This window comes from Camelina sativa, chromosome 2 (assembly GCF_030686135.1).
Source record: "Camelina sativa cultivar CO46 ecotype springtype chromosome 2, ASM3068613v1".
NCBI classification, from domain to species: domain Eukaryota; kingdom Viridiplantae; phylum Streptophyta; class Magnoliopsida; order Brassicales; family Brassicaceae; genus Camelina; species Camelina sativa.
Window position 1 is genome coordinate 18,273,014 of NC_141881.1, and position 19,631 is coordinate 18,292,644.

General features: G+C 40.3%; 3 protein-coding genes, 1 non-coding gene and 1 pseudogene across 7 annotated transcripts; 2 read left to right on the forward strand and 3 right to left on the reverse strand.

Annotated features, from left to right (window-relative positions):
* Positions 1-990: 990 nt before the first annotated feature.
* On the reverse strand, positions 991-3,786 carry LOC104724865 (autophagy-related protein 16-like; annotated as a pseudogene). The gene is made up of 5 exons (XR_015580421.1): positions 3,476-3,786; positions 3,256-3,382; positions 2,574-2,755; positions 2,308-2,503; positions 991-2,211 (listed from the first exon to the last, which is right to left on the reverse strand). The product of XR_015580421.1 is annotated as an autophagy-related protein 16-like (transcript).
* A 145-nt stretch (positions 3,787-3,931) lies between these two features.
* Positions 3,932-5,290, forward strand: LOC104724883 (protein-L-isoaspartate O-methyltransferase 2). Of its 3 annotated transcripts, none has more exons than XM_010443456.3 (4): positions 3,932-4,207; positions 4,323-4,590; positions 4,678-4,842; positions 4,932-5,290. In XM_010443456.3, exons 1-4 carry the CDS (start codon positions 4,043-4,045, stop codon positions 5,180-5,182), a joined length of 849 nt encoding a protein of 282 aa, XP_010441758.1. In that variant the 5' UTR covers positions 3,932-4,042; the 3' UTR covers positions 5,183-5,290. The 3 variants fall into 3 exon arrangements, with proteins under 3 accessions (XP_010441758.1, XP_010441750.1, XP_087341459.1); XM_010443448.3 differs by having other exon boundaries at positions 3,961-4,207; positions 4,320-4,590; XM_087485333.1 differs by having other exon boundaries at positions 3,961-4,207; positions 4,329-4,590.
* Positions 5,180-6,893, reverse strand: LOC104724875 (RNA-binding protein CP31B, chloroplastic). Its single transcript, XM_010443436.2, has 4 exons — positions 6,207-6,893; positions 5,893-5,994; positions 5,539-5,823; positions 5,180-5,447 (listed from the first exon to the last, which is right to left on the reverse strand). Exons 1-4 carry the CDS (start codon positions 6,603-6,605, stop codon positions 5,385-5,387), a joined length of 849 nt encoding a protein of 282 aa, XP_010441738.1. The 5' UTR covers positions 6,606-6,893; the 3' UTR covers positions 5,180-5,384.
* Positions 6,894-10,249: 3,356 nt separating this feature from the next.
* On the forward strand, positions 10,250-10,873 carry LOC147948814 (uncharacterized). The gene has a single exon (XM_087468678.1). The coding sequence runs from the start codon at positions 10,250-10,252 to the stop codon at positions 10,871-10,873; it is 624 nt and encodes a 207-aa protein (XP_087324804.1).
* Positions 10,874-18,866: 7,993 nt separating this feature from the next.
* Positions 18,867-18,973, reverse strand: LOC147948815 (small nucleolar RNA R71). Its single transcript, XR_015586158.1, has one exon. It is a non-coding gene; the product is annotated as a small nucleolar RNA R71 (small nucleolar RNA).
* Between the last annotated feature and the right edge of the window lie 658 nt (positions 18,974-19,631).

The following is a 19,631-nucleotide window of genomic DNA, read 5'->3' on the forward strand; positions in this document are numbered from 1 at the left end:
TTACCCTTCTCATAGTTTTTATCCCACTGGGTTTTCCCATGATAAGGTTTTTAATGAGGCAACAAATAACACGCAGAAGATCGACTTAAAAAAAAAATATCAATGGTGAAGGTTTATCTCTCTTCAAAATCTTTGTCATATATCGACTAGATCAGAAGAATGAAGAGAATGATTGATATGAATCATCTACGAAATACATGAAGAAAAGTAGACTCGTTTGTTCGAAGTAAAGAGTGAACGATATAAGTCATCTATGAAATCTATGAAGAGAACAAGACTTGTCTATTCTAGCGGGAGATTGTGTCATTGTACTCCTTTTCCCTTATCGTAGTTTTTATCCTATATGGTTTTTCTATGATAAAGTTTTTAATGGATCATTATACAATAAGTAAATGGTGATGGATAATCAAGGGGGAGTTTTATAAACGAATAATCATAAGATTGATTATCCATCACCTTGATCTTATCTTCTAATCACTTGGTCCCCAAGTTACCTAGTAATCAAGTAACCAATGCTTATCCATTTACTAAACCCCTATATATATGTACTTTGCTTCACTTGTAAAAGATATGAACAACACAAGAAACAATTTCCTTCACTTTCCAGTCTCTCTCCCCTTATATATTATAGTGTATATAGTTATACATACATATATACAGATATACTGTTTGACAAAAAAAAAAAAAAAACATATATACAGATATACATATATTATATTTTTATGTTATGTTTTATAACACTTTTGGATTTAAATGCTATTATTATTCCAAGAAAAAAAATCATCAAAAACTCTCATTATATGAAAAATTCATAATCATATTGACAGCAGTGTATGGACCCAAGATAATTCTCGACATATACCATACTAATTCGAGTCTTGAGGGTCACACGACATCTAAATTCAACCTCCTAACTTCCTAACTACAGTATCCGAAGCGTCACTGAACATACCCAAATAGTGGTGCTCATGGTGTCGATAATTAAATATATTTGTTTTGAAAAAATTGAGCAATAAACTGAAATGAACCTTAGAAAACAATTATATACGGTAGGAAACATTTCATCAAATGCAAGTTCTTTAGAGGGTAAGAATTCACCACAAGACAAAAGTATACACGCCCATCCATCCTTTTGGGAAGCATACGACGCATTGAGTTAACAAACCAGTGTGTTCAAACTGTTTCATAATCATGTCCATGTGCAAACGTATCCGTTTTTATCAGCGGATGCCAATGGTTTCCCGATCCCACTCCAAGAACAACACAGTATAGGAGATGTTTGCTCCTTGAGAATGCTCACAATATTGCCTTTAGATAGTGACCATACATGAACCGTCCCATCAGCAGATCCCGCAGCCACATAATCATCATCTGGACTTATACATGATCGGCTCCAATTCGATGCCAATCTGTTCCCTGATGCTCTCAACGTCCCACATATTTCAAGAGTCCGGGTGTCGAAAACATTATGCACGTTGTCTCTCCCGCTCGTCAAGATCCTATTTCCATTCCGGGACAATGATACCGAGGTCACAGCAGAAGAATGTCCAGCTACTTCAGAGAGAAGTTTACCAGTTTGAATATCCCATAATCTAAGATTCCCATCCATGTGGCCTGAGAATACGGTAAGCCCATCTATGCTGAGGCAGATTGCATTGCAGTTACTGGTAAAGAGTACGGTGTTAGTGCAGTAACCTTTCTGCAAATCCCAAAGTTTATGGTACGGTCATATGCTGCACTGACGACATGTCGGCTGGAGAATTTGCTCACATCCACAGCACAAACCTTATCAGTGTGGCCTGTGAGTGTATGGCGTACCCTACCCGAGCTTACATCCCACACAAACAAATTGTTTGAGCTGCTTGCTGCGATCACGGATTTATTGTCGTGGGTTACGGCAAGATCAAGTATATTCCCCAAGGAACCGAATAAGCTTTTGATTAACGTCCCGCTATTGGTGTCCCACATTTTTACTGCTCGGTCTTGCCCACCAGTAAACAGAGTACCCGAGTTGTATTCAAAGATTATTGAACCACAGCCACCTTCATGAGCATGGATACGGTGTCCACATGTTGACGGAATGGTTGACTCAACAAAGTGATCGGTTCCATCTTCATTGCGGCGGACAACGCCATCAACTTGTTGCCGCGCAAGATTTTCCAAACCATTTGCCTTCAGCTTAGCTAGCATTTCTTCATAGAGATCATTTGCCTAAGTAAGAAAAAAATAATTAAGGCCAGCCTAACCAAAGGGGACTAATAAACTCTGCCATTAGAAACTCTCAATGAAATGGAAGTCCTTATGTACCTCGTTAAGACGTTCAGCATCCTGCATCTTCTGTAACATCCATCGATCAATTAACATTTTATTCTCGGACTCTGCTTTTTGCGCTCTATTTGTCATCTCCTCCAGCTGAGACCGGATTTCCTGGTTTTCAGCAATAAGTACATCCACCGTCTTGGTCTTTTCCTCTAACTCTTCTTGTAATCGTGTACACTCCTCCCTACAGAACAACTCTAGTTTTAAGGATCGCACAACTTAATTCCTTACACTCAGTGCAAAACAATTATTACCTTCTTTGGGTTAATTCCTTCTGCGTGTCATTAATTAACAACTCCTTCTCTTGTAAAGAAGCTTTTGAAGTTCTTGATTCAGCTACTTCTATCACAAGTTGTTCAGACAGTCGGGATTGAGCCTTGTAGCATTGCTGTAACTCTGTTTCCAGTTTTTCTGTTTTCTCCTTCCATTCTGACCCCTACATGCATATAGATAAACCAGATCCGGAGTTCAGGACATGTTTCAGATAATTGTAGAGAGAAAAGACCAAATGAACTGCCAAGCTGAACCAAAACAAAAGGGTCCAATACAAACTTCGAGGCATACTACTCAACTGAAGCAAGCATAAACTTAAAACTAAACTAGACATACTTTTATACTACTCTGTGACACAAACAGTACAACAACATAACCAAAAACAAAAAGCAGATTAAAGAACGGAGAAATGGATCAATGTTTTATATCATCCATTGCAGGAGACACAAGCAGAGGTCAAGACAAACTCACAACAAACAACATACAGAGAGCTACAATTTTGGTTAAGAAATTCAAAGAAGAGCACTACATAACATTTCTTGCAAAGTATTCCATAGTGCAAATTATATGAAAGAACCTTAAACCTTTCCATGTTTACTAAGCAATATGAAGATGAAAATGGCGAAATACGAAGCAATTGATAAAAGGAACGAACAAGGTTACCTGAGAAAGAATAGGCTTAGAGAGAGCAGAAATCGCAGGAGCATGAGCTCCTTCTTCAAGAAGATGACGCTTCCGCAAAGCTCTCAAAGCGTCTTTGATCGCTTCCATAGCTTTCTCCTCAACTGACCTGAAAAAGTTCCGACGATCGTCGGAATCAAAAAAATTTCACACAATCGTAAAAAAAAACCTTATTTAACAAAAGATCCAAATCAAGACTTACATCATCTCTCGATCAGAGTTCGGAATTAGGGTTTGAGTAGAGGTTGATTTTGATCGGAAACGGTGGCGACTTTAAGTTCCACCGCCTGCTTTACGATTCCCCAAAATTACAACAATACAAAAACTGCAATGTTCTGCAATGTGATTTTTTTTTTGGATTTTTCCCAACAAAATTAGTTTATTGAAAAATTGATTAAAATCAGATTTTGTAATTAATGATTACTTAATGATTTATGATCAATATATATAAACAAGAAAATGAATTTTTCTACATGATTTCGTAATTTCATTAAATTAAAATTGGTAAACTATACATTAAATTAATCTTTATTCATACCATTTTACGTGAAGTTTTGTTATAGTAGTAGCCGGAAAGCAACATCAGAATATCAGCTTACTGGGCCTATAAAAGCCCATTTACATTGTTTCCTAATTCCTGACTAGAGTAGTAGATCACGTCATGAGGGCTACGTGGCGAGATATGAATCCAACTGGAGTATGAACACAACGAACAGAGTAAACAGAACATGAGAGAAGAAACTAGAATCTATAACAAAACAAACCAAGAATGAGAGCTCCGGTTTTAATATGCCCAACAATCACATTAAGAGCATACGGTCGTCTCTGTTGTGCACCACGTAGACTTCACTGCCACGGCTCATCATCTCAGTTTCTAAATCTCAATCTCTCTCGCTTCTCCCGTCGTCTCCTCACTTCCTTCTTCCACATGGAGGTATATGTTTCAGTTTTATTCCCAACACTTATTCTCACTGTGGTTACTTCTTAAGGATTTGGTTCAATTTGTGACTGGTGTGCTTAGACGAATTTAATATGTGGAGTGATAGCAGTTTCAGAGTGGAGCTGGCTCGAGTGGCAAGAAAACAATGGTGGAAAATTTGAAGCGGTACGGTGTGATATCATCGAAAAGGGTAGCTCAAGTTATGGAAGATTTGGATAGAGGTCTCTTTGTACCAGCTGGTTCTTCAGCTTATGTTGATACTCCTGTGCCTATAGGTTATAATGCCACCATTTCTGCTCCACATATGCATGCTACTTGCTTGCAACTCTTGGAAGATAAGCTCCAGCCCGGAATGCGTGCTTTGGATGTTGGTTCAGGTTACCTTTATACTTGATGTTATGTAATAGTCTAAGTTGTTTGAGTTTTGGGTAGGAGTTAGCATGACAATAAGCTTATGTTTGAAGGAACCGGGTACTTGACTGGCTGTTTTGCGCTGATGGTTGGAGCTGAGGGACGTGTTGTTGGTGTGGATCATATCCCTGAATTGGTTGATATGTCGATCAAGAATATAGAAAAGAGTGTCGCTGCTTCTTTGCTTAAGAAAGGATCTCTCTCCCTACATGTCGGTGGTAGGTATTCGCTTTCCAACTTCAAAACATTGTATGGATGAACTTTCCCTTATGAGCAAAATCATCGACTCATTCTTACCTTATGGCAGATGGAAGAAAGGGTTGGCAAGAGTTTGGACCGTATGATGCGATACACGTAGGAGCAGCGGCATCAGAAATCCCACAGCCTCTTTTGGATCAGCTAAAACCAGGTGGGCGAATGGTGATTCCACTAGGAACCTATTTTCAAGACCTCAAGGTAATTGACAAAAGCGAGGATGGTTCCATCAAGGCACATACAGAAACTTCAGTTAGGTATGTGCCCCTCACTAGCCGTGACGAACAGTTAGGAGGATTCTGACCAAGAAACAAAACTCTATATCCCCCATCTTAGTGTACATACATGTAGAGGTTGTGTAATGTTTTGTAATATGTTTTGATGGGTAATAAAGAAAATATGTTTACAAAAGCTTGAACTCAAGTTTGATTTCCCATAGCTACATCGGAGTTGCAACTGAGAACATTTACAATCATATCTCACAATATCAAGACTCACTGAACTTTCAAAATGCACGCCTTGGTCGTTCCGCAGCCACGTTTACTTTAATTGCTCTGCCTTCCAAATTCTGAAACCACAAAGGAACAATTAGATAACAGAAAGCCACAGGTCACAAGAAGATAAACCAAATAAACTCATGGAGAACTGTTTCCTTTTACCTGTCCATAGAGAGCAGCAATGGCATCATTAACTTCATTCTCGTTAGACATTGTAACAAACCCAAACCCACGCGAACGACCTGTCTCTCTATCGTTAACCACTCGAGCATCAACCACTTTACCGTGCTCGCTAAACACTTGTTCTAAACGAGCACTATCCACATCCCATGGCAGATTCCCAACATAGATCCTACACGCAGCATCCTCATATACACGAGGTTGTCGTTCCGGTCTTGATCCTTTAGGAGCTGCTATGTTTACAGTCAAAAGCCTCCCATTCACTTCCTGCATTTGTTGTACCAATCAACCTCAACATCTGAATTTAGAGACAAGTTAATGATTAAATTGGCTTACATAGCGATTGAACTTCTCAACAGCTTTCTCTGCTTCTTCAACTGTACTCATTGTCACAAACCCAAATCCACGACTTTGATCAGTTTCCCTATTGTATATAACCTGCAATTCAAAACAGACCCATGAAACAAAATCATTCCTTTAAAACAAATCAATCTATAAAACCAAATTTCAAATCACACCCATGAAAAAAAAAATCATTCCTTTAAGGCAAATCAAACAATGAAATTTAAGACTCTAAACTAACTCTCTCCAGACGTAACAATGCCACAACATTTGGATTCAATGTCAAAACACAAAAATTAGGAATTTACCTCTGAAATCTCAACAGTACCAGCTTGCTCAAAGAGCATAGCCAAAGCTTGGCTATCAACATCGTACGGCAAGTTACCTACGAACAGTTTAGCTTCTTCCGGTGGCTCCGGGAATTCGCCACCGTCTACAGTACCTCCGATGCTCCCATCCTCACCTTCTTCTTCCTCAGCCGAATCCGAAGTTTGGGAAACAAAAGTAACAACAGGAGATGAGTTACGGAGAGTTTTGGAATTGAGAGAGAGTGTGAAATCAATGGGTCGTGAAGGGAAGTAAAAATTGGAGCGGTGAGGCTTAGAGGAAGAGATGTTGAAGATAGAAGGAATACAGAAAGGGGTCGAAGAGGAAGAATTGGCCATAGCTAAAAGCTTTAAGCTTGAGGTTAGTACTGAAGAAGTCATTTTCTGATTTTGGAGAGATTGATTACAAGGTGAAGACTGAAGAGGAAGAAGAGTAAAAGTGAGAGAGACGAGGAGGGTTTGCAATAGTATAATTTCTTTTTCCTCTCTTTAAAATAGTATCAAATCAGCTTCTTCTGGGTCGGTGTTTGGGCTTTTGTTTGAACAGTGTTTGATATTCAGCCTCAAAAAAACACTGTTTCAAATAATAATAATAATAATAATTGAACCAGTCAATCCCTTATTCTAAAAATCTATAATATTTCTCACCTAAAACAACAAAAATTAATAATTGAACTGTCAGAGATTGGTTAGGGTATGATCAAGTTCACATTGTGAACCCGATTGGTTTGAGCGGAGGTCTGGCTTTGTTCTGGAAAGATGTCTATCAGGTGGAAGTACTTCATTCGGATTCCAGGCTGATAGATACAAAAATCATCAAAGGTACTTTAGAATTCTATATTACCTTTATATATGGTGATCCAGCACGGCATTTGCGATCAGAGGTATGGAAGAGGATTACCAGAATTGGGATTCAACGGGATGCCGCGTGGATGCTTACTGGTGATTTCAATGAAATCATGGACAACTCTGAGAAGGTGGGAGGGCCAAGACAACCGGAGAGCTCTTTTTACCATTTTCGTACGTTAGCAAGAGACTGTAGAATAAAGGAGATTCCAAGTACTGGGAATCATTTCTCTTGGGGAGGCAGAAGAGAGAATGTATGGGTGCAGTGCAGACTGGATCACAGTTTTGGAAACAGTGGCTGGTTTGATCTATTTCCCAGAGTTAACACTGAGTATCTAGACCTGTTAGGATCAGATCATAGACCAATAATCACTCGTTTGGTGGATGCGGACTCACGGTTCAGAGGGAGGTTCATGTTTGATAAACGTTGGATCAACAAACCTGATACTGAGAAAATCATTAGAGAGCAGTGGGAAGCGGGGAACAGGATGACAAGCAGTCTGGTGATGGCAAGCCTCTCTCAGTGCCGTCGTGCTCTGTCTCGTTGGAAGAAAACACACATGACTAATTCTGCTTCACAAATCCAGCTGCTCAGAAAAGATCTGGAGTTTGAATCTACAAAGACTCATCCAAATTTTAGGCGGCTGCAACAGATCAAATGGGCACTAAATGTTGCTTTCAGGGAAGAAGAGGTATACTGGAAGACTAAAAGTAGAGAAACTTGGTTGCAAATAGGGGATAAAAACACAGCATATTTCCATGGGAGTGTCAAGTATAAAAGATTGAAGAACCGTCTGGTGTCTCTGATTGACAAAAATGGGGTGGAATGCTTTGAAGAGGGTTCTAAAGGTGATATAGCTGCGGAGTATTTCTCTCAGTTGTTCCAGACTTCAAACCCCACTGGCATTGAGGATCTACTCGAAGGCATGGAACCGCGTGTATCAGAGGACATGAATGTGCGTTTAACAGCTCCAGTCTCGGCTCAGGAAATTAAACAAGCGGCCTTTAATATTAAGGGTGATAGTGCACCTGGTGCGGATGGCTGGACCGGTGCTTTCTTCAGGAAGTATTGGCATATTGTGGGTGCGGATATCATTACAGAGGTACAAGGATTCTTTCAGACAGGGGTGATGCCGCAAGGATGGAATCATACTCAACTATGCTTGATCCCTAAGAAGCCAAATGCAAACCAAATGAGTGACATGAGGCCGATTAGTCTGTGTTCTGTTTTGTACAAGATTGTATCCAAGGTACTTTGCTCTCGTTTGACACGTTGTCTTCCAGACCTAGTTTCGGAAACTCAGGGAGCTTTCGTTGCTGGAAGGTTGATATCAGACAACATTTTAATTGCTCATGAGATCGTGCATGCTCTTAAGACGAATGTGAAGTTTGATGAGCATTTCATTGCGGTGAAGACGGATATGTCGAAGGCATACGATAGAGTAGAGTGGGATTTCCTGGAGAAGTTATTCATCAAGATGGGGTTTGCTGTAAAATGGGTCCAGTGGATAATGATGTGTGTAAGATCCGTATCCTTTTCAGTCCTCATCAATGGTTGCGACTTTGGGCTGATCAAACCGGGACGTGGTATTCGACAGGGAGATCCTCTTTCTCCTTTCCTCTTCATCCTCTGTGCAGAGGCTTTAGTGTATGCATTACAGAGAAGTCATCAACAGGAGCGTCTCACAGGGTTCAGGTTCAATGAGTCTTGCCCAGTCATACAAAACTTACTCTTCGCTGATGATAGTTTGTTTGTTTGCCAATCAACGAAAGAAGAATGTGAGGAGCTTATGCTTTGTTTGCAAAGTTATGGTAAGGCGTCTGGCCAAATGATAAATCTTTCCAAGTCCGCTGTTACTTTTGGGAAGAGGATAAGTGAGGAAACAAAGAATGTTGTTAAGCAAACACTAAGCATTTATGAGGAGGGTGGTACAGGAACTTACTTAGGATTGCCTGAGTGTTTTAGTGGGTCTAAACAGGCGCTATTGGGTTTCATTGGTGATAAGCTCCAAAACAGACTGCAGGGTTGGTTTGCTAAGTCACTATCTTTGGGTGGTAAGGAAGTGTTATTGAAGGCGGTGGCTATGGCATTACCGGTGTACGCCATGTCTTGTTTTCGGCTGAGTAAAAATCTTTGCAGGAAGTTAACGAGTGCGATGTGTGAATTTTGGTGGAGTAATTGCCAGGGGAGGCGGAAGATTGCTTGGGTTGCGTGGAAGAAGTTGTGTAAATCAAAGTCAGAAGGTGGGTTGGGTTTCAAGGACCTAGGAGATTTTAATCAGGCTTTATTGGCCAAGCAGGCATGGCGCATTCTTAATAACCCTGACTCTTTGGTAACGAGGTTTTATAAGAGTAGATATTTTCGCAAAACATCTATCATTGAGTGTGGTGCTGGATCGAGACCATCTTACGCGTGGAGAAGCATTCTTCATGGGCGTGATTTGCTGAAGGCTGGTCTGATGAAGTCGATTGGCGACGGTTGTGATACATTGGTTTGGAGAGATAAATGGATAATGGACAAACATCCACGAGCTCCATTTCGGTCCCAGATTTTCTTTGATTTCAACATGAAAGTAGTTGACCTCAGAACACCAGGCGCTGCAACATGGGATAAGGAAAAGGTCCTTTGTTTGTGTCCTATAGATGATGCTAAGCGGATCTTATCTATGCGGTTGAAGCTTGATCATCGAGATAGATTTATATGGCCATACACAAAGTCAGGTTCATACTCGGTTAAAAGTGGATACTAGCTGGTGCAGACTCTTTCTACACTCTACGAGCCTCGTTCTGATGATTTGATTAAACTCAATGAATTAAAGGCAAGCGTATGGAAGGTGGAAACTGTTCCCAAGATCAGAACGTTCCTCTGGCGAATGCTGTCCGGTGCCTTAGCAGTCTCTGAACGGTTGGCATCACGAGGTTGTGGTGGAGATACGAGATGTTTGAGGTGTGGCTCAACTACTGAAACTATTTGTCACCTGCTGTTTGAATGCCCGGTGGCTTGACAAGCTTTGGCTTTAGCCAATATTCCTAGCCCTATTGGTGGTTTCTCTGCTACGAATATTGACATAAACTGGGAACACCTGCTCAAAGTCATACAGGATGAGGAGATCCCCAGTTCTGTAAGGTTAGCGATTCCGTAGATTCTTTGGGGGGTCTGGAAACATAAAAACACTGTGATGTTCCAAGGAAAAAATGGGGATATAAGAGAGTTAGTCTTCAAAGCACAGGAAGATGCTACTCAGTGGAAGGAAGCTCAGTCTCGGCCAGTAGACATCACGGCACAAGATCCTATGAAGCAAGGTAATGTGGAAAAGAAATGGATAAAGCCGATGGCTGGGTATGTTAAGTGTAATATTAGATCTTCATGGTACAACTCGTCGCGTCTAAATGGTGGTGCTTGGATTCTGCGAGATGAGACTGGCCAGGTTCTATACCATGCGAGGAATGCTCTTTCACCTGCGGATTCCCGGTTTGTAGCGGCCCTGCAATGCCTTCTGTGGGCATTGGATGCTTTACGTATTCTACATATTGACAAAGTCGAGCTTGCGTTGGATAACAGGATGGTCATAGAGGCGATTAACTGTCCTTCTGCTTGGCCGCGTTTCAGTATTCTCCTGAGTAACATACATGAGAAGTTATCAAACTTCACGTCTTGGAGAGCTTCAGCGGTTGCGGTTTCTGCAAACACGGTGGCTGTGGCAATTGCGAAGAGTGTAACAAGGGATGGTAGACTTCAGTCTTATCTCTCACTTGGAGGGCCTTCTTGGCTCCACAATCAAGTTAGACATGAGGCGATTTAGTTTTCTGTTTCAGTCTTTCAGTCTTTCTTTTTTGATCTTCGGTTGTACTTTTCTAGACTCTTTTTCCTTGAAGTTCTATCAGATGACAAAAAAAAAAAAAAACTGTTAGGGCATTGGGGCTGATCTGACAGAGAATTATTTGGGGAATTTGTGGAGGAAGAATAGGCCAGATATTTTATTTTTTATCAGAGACAAAGAAATGTTTTTCTTATTTACAGAAATTTCAAAATAAGTTTGGCTATAATAAATTGTTTACTATTGAACCCCGCGGGGCTAGTGGTGGTTTAGCTTTGTTTTTCAAGAATGAATTAAACCTTTCTATTCTTTTTGATAATGATCATATTATTGATACATAAGTTTCAATTGGGCAACAAACCGTATTTATGTCTCTTGTTTATGGGGATCCGGTCCCCCAATACCGTGACAAAGTTTGGGATAAATTAACGGATATTGGCTCATTCCGCATTGATCATTGGTTTATAATTGGAGATTTTAATGAATTAGTTGAGAATCATGAAAAGCAGGGAGGTGCCTTGCGTTCAGCTTCTTCTTTTCAGCCATTTATTTCTATGCTTCGTCATTGTGGGATGTTGGAATTTCCTTGTTATGGGGAACAATTATCTTGGCGAGGGAATCGTTGCAATAATCAGGTGGTCCGGTGTCGATTGGATCGGCCTTTGGGTAACGAGGATTGGCACGGATTCTTCCCAAACTCGAGAGTTGATTATCTGGAGATGATAGGGTCCAATCATTGTCCAATCTTAGCTACCTGTTTGATAGCGGTCCGGCGACGGCAGAGGCAATTCAGGTTTGATAAACGCTGGTTGGGGAAGGCGGGATTAGTTGGCGCGGTAGAGTCGGGGTGGAATCGAACAAGGAATTTTCGGATTCTGGGTTTTGTCGACAAGATAAGAAATTGTAGGAATTCGATTTCGTGGTGGCGGAAAAATAATGTCAGTACTGGTCCATCGATCATCTTGTCTTTGAAGACGGCCCTACAAGATGCGAAGATGGATGATTCGATCACGCAGGAGGAAATTCGGGGAATTGAGAGGAAATTGAAGGAGGCTTACCATGATGAGAAGATTTATTGGCAGCAGAAGAGTAGGAAATTTTGGTTACGGGTTGGAGATAAAAACACTACCTACTTTCATGCATCCACCAAACAACGTAGGGTGCGTAATCGGATTATTGGTTTATTTGATGCTAATAATGTTTGGGATGAATCATCTGCGGGTATGGAGCACATTGCTACGACTTACTTTGGGGATCTGTTTAAGAAATCTGACGGTGGGGGTATTTCGGAAATGTTGCAAGCAATTAACCCAATTATTACGGATAGCATGAATAGAGCTTTAACTCGGGATATCTCGGAAGGAGAAATCAGAAAGGCTTTGTTTGCTATGCATCCGGAGAAAACTCCAGGACCTGATTGGATGACGGCTCTGTTTTTTCAGAGGTTCTGGTCCTCTCTTAAAGGCGATTTAGTGGCCTTGGTTAAGGATTTTTTCCGAACTGGCAGCTTTGATCCGCTTTTAAATAAGACTAATATTTGCCTTATTCCTAAAGTTGAACGGCCTCAGCGGATGGCAGAGTTCAGACCGATTAGTCTATGCAATGTGAGCTACAAAATTATTTCTAAAGTATTGTGTTTTCGTCTGAAACGTCTTTTGCCTCTCTTGGTTTCAGAAACACAATCAGCCTTTGTCTCCGGTCGGTTAATTACAGATAATATCCTGGTGGCTCAGGAAATGTTTTATGGGCTAAATACTAACCGTCGGTGTAATTCGGAGTTTCTGGCATTTAAGACGGATATGAGTAAGGCCTATGATCGGGTCGAATGGGATTTTTTGGAGGCGGTCTTGGTCCAACTGGGATTTGACAGGAAATAGATTTCGTTGATAATGTGGTGTGTTTCGTCAGTGTCGTATCAAGTTCTTCTAAATGGGCAACCCCGTGGCTTTATTAGACCACAAAGGGGATTACGCCAGGGGGATCCTCTCTCGCCATATTTATTTATACTCTGCACGGAGGTTTTGATAGCTAACATTAAAAAGGTAGAACGGGAGAAGAAATTAACGGGTATCACTATCGCCTGTGATAGTCCTACGGTTTCGCACTTGTTGTTTGCGGATGATAGTCTGTTTTTTGTATGGCAACGCCGAATGAATGTAGGACGGTGATGGACATAATTGGCAGTTATGGTAGAGCTTCAGGACAGGAGGTTAATCTGGATAAATCCTCTATCATGTTTGGTAAAAAGGTGCCGGATGATGTATGATCACAGTTGAAATCTGTTATTGGTATTTCTAAGGAAGGCGGTATGGGTTCGTATTTGGGTATTCCCGAAAACCTGCAAGGCTCAAAAGCTAAGGTTTTTAGTTATATTAAAGATCGTTTAGATGATCGCGTTAACGGTTGGTATGCCAAGTGTTTATCAAAGGGTGGTAAGGAAATTATGATTAAATCGGTGGCGTTGGCTCTTCCCACCCACGTTATGTCCTGTTACAAGCTACCACAGGATTTGACGTCTAAATTAACGAGTGTGATAGCTACCTTCTGGTGGAAGTCTAATGATAAGGCTCGAGGTATGCATTGGGTTGCTTGGGATAGATTGTGTAGAGATAAATGTGAAGGAGGATTAGGTTTCCGTGCTTTGGAACAATTCAATGAAGCCATGTTGGCTAAACAGTTTTGGCGCTTAATTCATAATCCGACATCCTTAATGGCCCGGGTGATGAAAGGACGATATTTCAGGAACAAACATCCTCTTATGGCAAGGAAACCAAATAATCCTTCCTTTGCATGGAGAAGTATTTATTCTACTAAGGGGTTGGTGGAACAGGGAGCGAGATGGGCGGTAGGTTCAGGTTATTCGATTTCGGTCTGGCGAGATCCATGGTTGCCTGACACTCGTCCACGACCAGCGAATGGTCGGGGAAGGTTGTGGTTGCCGAGTTTGATGGTTAATCATTTAATTAATCCAGTTACGAAGGACTGGCATTTGCCTACTCTGGAGGAATTCTTTGATCAAGTGGATATCTCTCTTATTCGGAGCATGCCGGTCAGTAAAACTTCTCAGCCGGATAAACTATTATGGCATTTTACTAAATCAGGAAAGTATTCGGTCAAATCCGGTTATCGGTTGGCCCGGGAATTAATTGCGGATGTTGAGTATGGGCCGACTTGTGTGGCCTTGCGGGCACAGTCTTGGAAGTTGGATGTCCCCTCGAGGATTCAACACTTTTTCTGGCAGGTTGGGTCGGGTACTCTTCCGGTGTTAGAACGGATTGCGAATCGGGGTGTCCGGTGTGATGCTTTGTGTAAGAGGTGTGATTCTGCAGTAGAGACTATTAATCATGCACTTTTTGGATGTCCACGGTCGCGAAGTATTTGGGAGTTGTCTCCAGTAGTGCTAGATCAGGGAGGTTTTCCTTATGACTCGATCTATGCGAATTTAGATTTCATATTCTGGTAGGCTTCTTCCTAATCCGGGGTTTCAGATATAGCCCTTCGTCTTCCCTGGGTGGTATGGTCAATTTGGAAAGATAGGAACAAAAAAGTTTATCAAGGTATTGAGCTTGAGCCAACAGATATTTTAAATTAAGCAGCAAATGATAAATTATTGTGGGAGGAGGCCAAATCCTTCTCGGCGCGTTATCTGGAACCTCCGCCTTTATTGGAGGAGAGGGGTTCCTTTCCCCGTTGTCAGGTGGATGGCTCTTGGAAATGTACGGATTCTTTTCAGGGTCTGGGCTGGTGGTGCTACAGTGAAGAAGATTCAACGCTTCTGTTGGGAGCACGGAGTCAACGACGAAGCCTTTCTCCCTTACATGCGGAATTACAAGCGTTGATCTGGGCTATGGCTTCCTTGATGGAGGCGGGAGTTGATTGCCAAGCTTTCGAGATGGACTGTGCAGAGTTAGTTGCGATGGTGCAGACACCAGACGATTGGCCTGCTTTCTCAAATTTGTTGGAGGATTTTGCTTTGCTCCGAACTTCTTTCCCTTCCTTCACCCTTGACAGGATACCACGGGATGTCAATGTACGGGCGGATTATCTTGCTCGGTCTTCTAGATCTCTACTTTCTGAATCATCTTTTGTAAACTCTTATCCTCCTGTTTGGGCAACCAATCTTGGAGTTCTATTTTAATCTATTAATGTTTGGTTGAAAAAAAAAAAAAAAAAAAAACAACCAAAATTTTCACGAAACATATGGTGATACTATGAAGTTAAATCTAAAGAACAATTAGTTTTTTTTTTTTATTATTCTTATATTCGATGATAGTTAATTATACTTCATTTCTGTCATTATTTTAATTATACTACATGAGACAGTTATGTAGTGTACTAGTGTTGCTCAAAGAGATGTGATTTGAAACTGTTGTTTATGTAATTTTTTCTCATAATCATATATGCTACAAATAGTTGAATATCATCATCATAATAGTATTAGATCAAAATGGTTGTTCAAAAAAAGTATTAGATCAAAATATCTCTAATGATGATATAATAGACAATATATATATCACCATATTACAATACTAGATTGCAACTCACTTTATTACAGTACCATAGTACCATATTACCATATTACCATATTATGTAACTCACTCACTTACCATAGTACCATATTACCATAGTACCATATTAGTACCATATTACAGTACTAGATTGCAACTCACTTTATTATATCACCATAGTACCATATTACAGTACTAGATTACAGTACTAGATTGCAACTCACTTTGCAGTATGAGGAAATATTTATGTAAATTTTGATTCGTTATTTATAAATAATAATAAAATTTTTATTTGATTTACTATATGCATTTTATAATTTGATATATTTATTTATTTAGTTTCATACTCCGATTTCAAACCGTAATTGGTACCACTATTTTAGTTTAGGTACAATGTCAACATTTGTTTTGGATTCGAATCAGGTATTTTAAATTGGGTACGGGTTAGATTTTCGGGTTCGGAAATTGCATATCAATTATATAATAAGCTGATTACATGAGACTAGCTTAGACTAGAGGTGTCAAACGGGCCGGCCCGCGTCCATTTGGGCCATCCGCGACGGACAGTTTTAATTTTTTGGACCGCGACAGGCCGGCCCGCTAAGCCCGTGGACATAAAAGTTATGTCCAAGTCCGCTCCGCTAAGCCCAGCGGATTAACAGGCCGGCCCGCGGGCCTAAATAATATATTAACAAAATTGAATAAAATTAATAAATTATAATTTTAAATAAAATTAATGTTTATATTGATTTTTATAGATGTTTTAGTTTTTTATATTAAATTTATTTGTATTGTCACATAATTTTAAAAGATATATATTTAAAATAATATAAAAATAGTTATATATCTATATTAAATATTTATTTTTATTTAATATTTGAAGACCGCGGGCCGACCCGCTAACCCGCAGACATAACCCGCTATAACCCGCAATCCGCTTGGGCTAGACCCGCAAGGCTGCTTTTTAATAGGCCTAATATTTAGTGTCCATATCCGCCCCGCAGAGGTACTATTTGGGCTAGGCCCGCGGGCATGGAGCCCGCTTGACACCTCTAGCTTAGACCAATCTTTAAAAAGTACGGTCTTGAGCTTGACATGCAACAAGAACTAAACACATTAGAAAAAGAAAAAAATCCTCTGTTTCAGCAAGTAGGCAATTATAGAACAGCTGAACAGATATATGAAAACATAATTTCTCAGTGAAACTAAACAAATATAATGAAGGAGATGCTAGCAGAACAACAACCTACTCCGATCTTAGATTTGTTAAGGAAATTTTCAATGATCCTGATGTGGGTCAGTTTCTTTCCTTTTCGAAAAGCTGATAAACACAACGAGCGTGTTGTTCCCATCGATCAAAAGCTTCCAGCTGATGGACACTCAATACTGCTGCACATAATTCCTCAAAGTCCATTCTTCTACATTGAAGAGCACCTAGGTCCAATAAGAAATTCAATTACAGAGTCAAATTGTATAAATATTCAAACATAAAAAGTGTATGAATCACGGCTCTTACTTGTGCTAAGAATTCGGACTATACACGAATTAATCTGATGTGTCTGTATTTTATAGGGTTTTAACTATAGTTTTTAGGATTGTTTTGAGTCTTTTCTTAGGTCCAAGTGTGCTTTTAGAGTCCTTTTTGTCTTTTGTGAGTCTTTACAGGTCCTAGGTGACTTTGGAAGGAATATGAGCGTTTTGGGGGTGAAAACATGCATCTGGAGCTAATTGGTTGAAGACTGATTCGGGCTAGTAAGCAGATGGAGTGAAAGCAGAAAAACGTTCCGGATCGACTGATCCTTTCGAGATCGACCAGTCCCCGTCCCCGACACAACTTTTCCTTATTTGTTTTAAACCGACTTTTAGGGTTTTATTTTGATATTTAAGTTAGAGGCACGGCCTCCAGAGACATAAGCTTTATTTTCTGAGACTATTTTATATTGAGAGCAAAGGGGAGAAGATCTCTAATCCTTCTTGACACTTTGGAGAAGATTTCTAAATCCTATTTTCTATCCTTTTGCAATTCAATTATGTTTTCTTCATTATTGATTTGCTGTTTCTGCTTCTCCATGTCTGAGTAGTTTCACTGTTGGGTTTAGGGTTTCAGAAGGGTTTCTATGATTAATTGATGCTAGATTTGTTAGATTAGGGATTGATCTTATTGTTCTTCGTCTATTGTTGTTCTTAATGCTTAAGCTAGATTGATCACCTAGATTAAGATCTTAGGTTTAATTCATCGGGGCACCAAAAGTGTTGTTGAGTTGCTTGAAAAGAACATAGGTGAGCAAGGTGATCCTTAGCCAACGACAGTTGAAGTTGAGGCACCTTGTGAACATAATCAAACTTGAACTTATTGCTTGCTAGGATTGTTTAGATTCAAACGACGGTTTAGAGTTTTATCAATTCCTTGCCTAGATAGCTAATGCTGCGACAGTAGGTTGGTTTTACATTCGAGATTTGAGTTCAAGAACGGTGTTTAATGCTATCCCAATTTATCATCTAATTTCGTGGTCATGTCCCCTAACTGATTCCCTGCGCCCAATATTTCCTTTTTGATTTAGAAACAACTTATTTACTTTCCGTTTTTGATTAGTTAATTTATTCACAAAACTTCCTCTTTTGTCTTAGCTATATTTAATCTACATAATTTCATAGTGTAATTGTTTGGTCCCTGTGGATTCGATCCTGAAGTGTTACAACGATACCACTAGATCGTGGTGGAGTACACATTAGGTTTTAATTGACCTGTTGATCAATTTGGCGCCGTTGCCGGGGACCAAAACGATTGCCTTTGAGATTCTAGATTTAAATTTAGTCTAAGATTTATTCTTTATATTTACTAATTAGTTCTTGTGTTCTTTCTCTTGTGTTTTAGGTGCATGCAAACAAGGAGCCACAAGCCTACTGATTTGCGTAATCTGCAAAACGGAGAGTTAGCACAGCTTGAACGAGAGAACCGAAAAGCAAAAGCCCAGTCAGACACTATGGACGACAGATACAACGCTGAAATTCGTCAACCTAACCCTCAAGAGGTCGTTATTCCACCTCCTCCTCCTGCACCACAAGAGCATAATGCAGCTGAGCTGAATCCACCAGCAAGACGAACTACTTTGAGGGATGAAGATGCTCACAACAGGCTATTTGCGAATCGGTCTGCGATTCAACCTCCTGCTCCTGCAAGACAAGATTATGAGATCAAGCATAGCCTGATCAATTTGGTCCAGAACCGTGTGTTTAATGGATTAGCATCAGAGAGCCCTCTGGACCATATTGAAGCTTTTGAGAGATTGGCTAGTACCACGAGGTCTAATGGAGTTCCATATGACTACCTCATGTTGACTTTGTTCCAATTCTCTTTAGGAGATAAGGCTTTGAGATGGCTAAATCTCTTGGACCGAGGATCACTTACCACTTGGGCACAGTGTAGAGCACAGTTTCTGAACCACTTCTACACTAAGTCACGATCAGCTATGTTAAGGAGCAAGATCACTACCTTCTCACAAGGTGGTACAGAGTCTTTTTGTGAAGCATGGGAGAGATTCAAGGAGTGTATGAGGGACTGTCCTCATCATGGCTTTTCACAAGAGAATCTTATGAACATCTTCTATGGAGGTATTGACTAGAAGTACCAGATGGCACTCGATACTGCCAGCAGAGGAGATTTTTCTACAAACACTGCCGCTGAAGCAAACCTTTTGATCGAAAACCTTGCAGCGAGTAATAGCAATCATAGTCAAGAGTATGACCGTTCTGTCTGTGTCGTTAGCTCCGTGAATACAGATGTTATTAAGAGTCTCAATGCCAAGGTAGACCTTCTTTTGAAGAGAGATCAGCAAGCTGTCAACATGTGCGACAGGCAGACGGGTGCGTATCATCAAGTTGGAGTAAATTCAGGTTTTGAGGGGACAGAGGAGCTGAACTATGTAGGAGGACAAGGGAATTATCAGAATCATGGGTTTAATCAGAATTATAGGAATCATCCTAATCTCTCCTACAGAAGCACCAACGTTGAGAATCCTCAAGATCAGCTGTATCCTCCACATAATCAACAAGGTAACTTCTCGCAAGGATTTCAGAACAAAGGTGATGGATTTAGTAGCTCAAATATCCAAGGATACCAAGCCCCATCTACAACTCCACAAGATAACAAACTTGAATTGATGATGCAAGCACTGTTGGAGGGCCATAAGAAAAGTTCTGCTGAGATTAATGTCAAGATTGATAGCATGTTCAAT

Excerpts from the sequence above, each read along its gene's own strand:
- LOC104724875 (XM_010443436.2), bottom strand. The coding sequence starts at position 6,605 with ATGACTTCTTCAGTACTAACCTCAAGCTTAAAGCTTTTAGCTATGGCC. Across the intron at positions 5,824-5,892 it reads TTGAGAAGTTCAATCGCTAT|GAAGTGAATGGGAGGCTTTT; the intron begins GTAAGCCAATTT and ends CAACAAATGCAG. Across the intron at positions 5,448-5,538 it reads TTGCTGCTCTCTATGGACAG|AATTTGGAAGGCAGAGCAAT; the intron begins GTAAAAGGAAAC and ends TTGTGGTTTCAG.
- LOC104724883 (XM_010443448.3), top strand. The coding sequence starts at position 4,043 with ATGAGAGCTCCGGTTTTAATATGCCCAACAATCACATTAAGAGCATAC. Across the intron at positions 4,591-4,677 it reads TGCTTTGGATGTTGGTTCAG|GAACCGGGTACTTGACTGGC; the intron begins GTTACCTTTATA and ends TTATGTTTGAAG. Across the intron at positions 4,843-4,931 it reads TCTCTCCCTACATGTCGGTG|ATGGAAGAAAGGGTTGGCAA; the intron begins GTAGGTATTCGC and ends ACCTTATGGCAG.
- LOC147948814 (XM_087468678.1), top strand. The coding sequence starts at position 10,250 with ATGTTCCAAGGAAAAAATGGGGATATAAGAGAGTTAGTCTTCAAAGCA.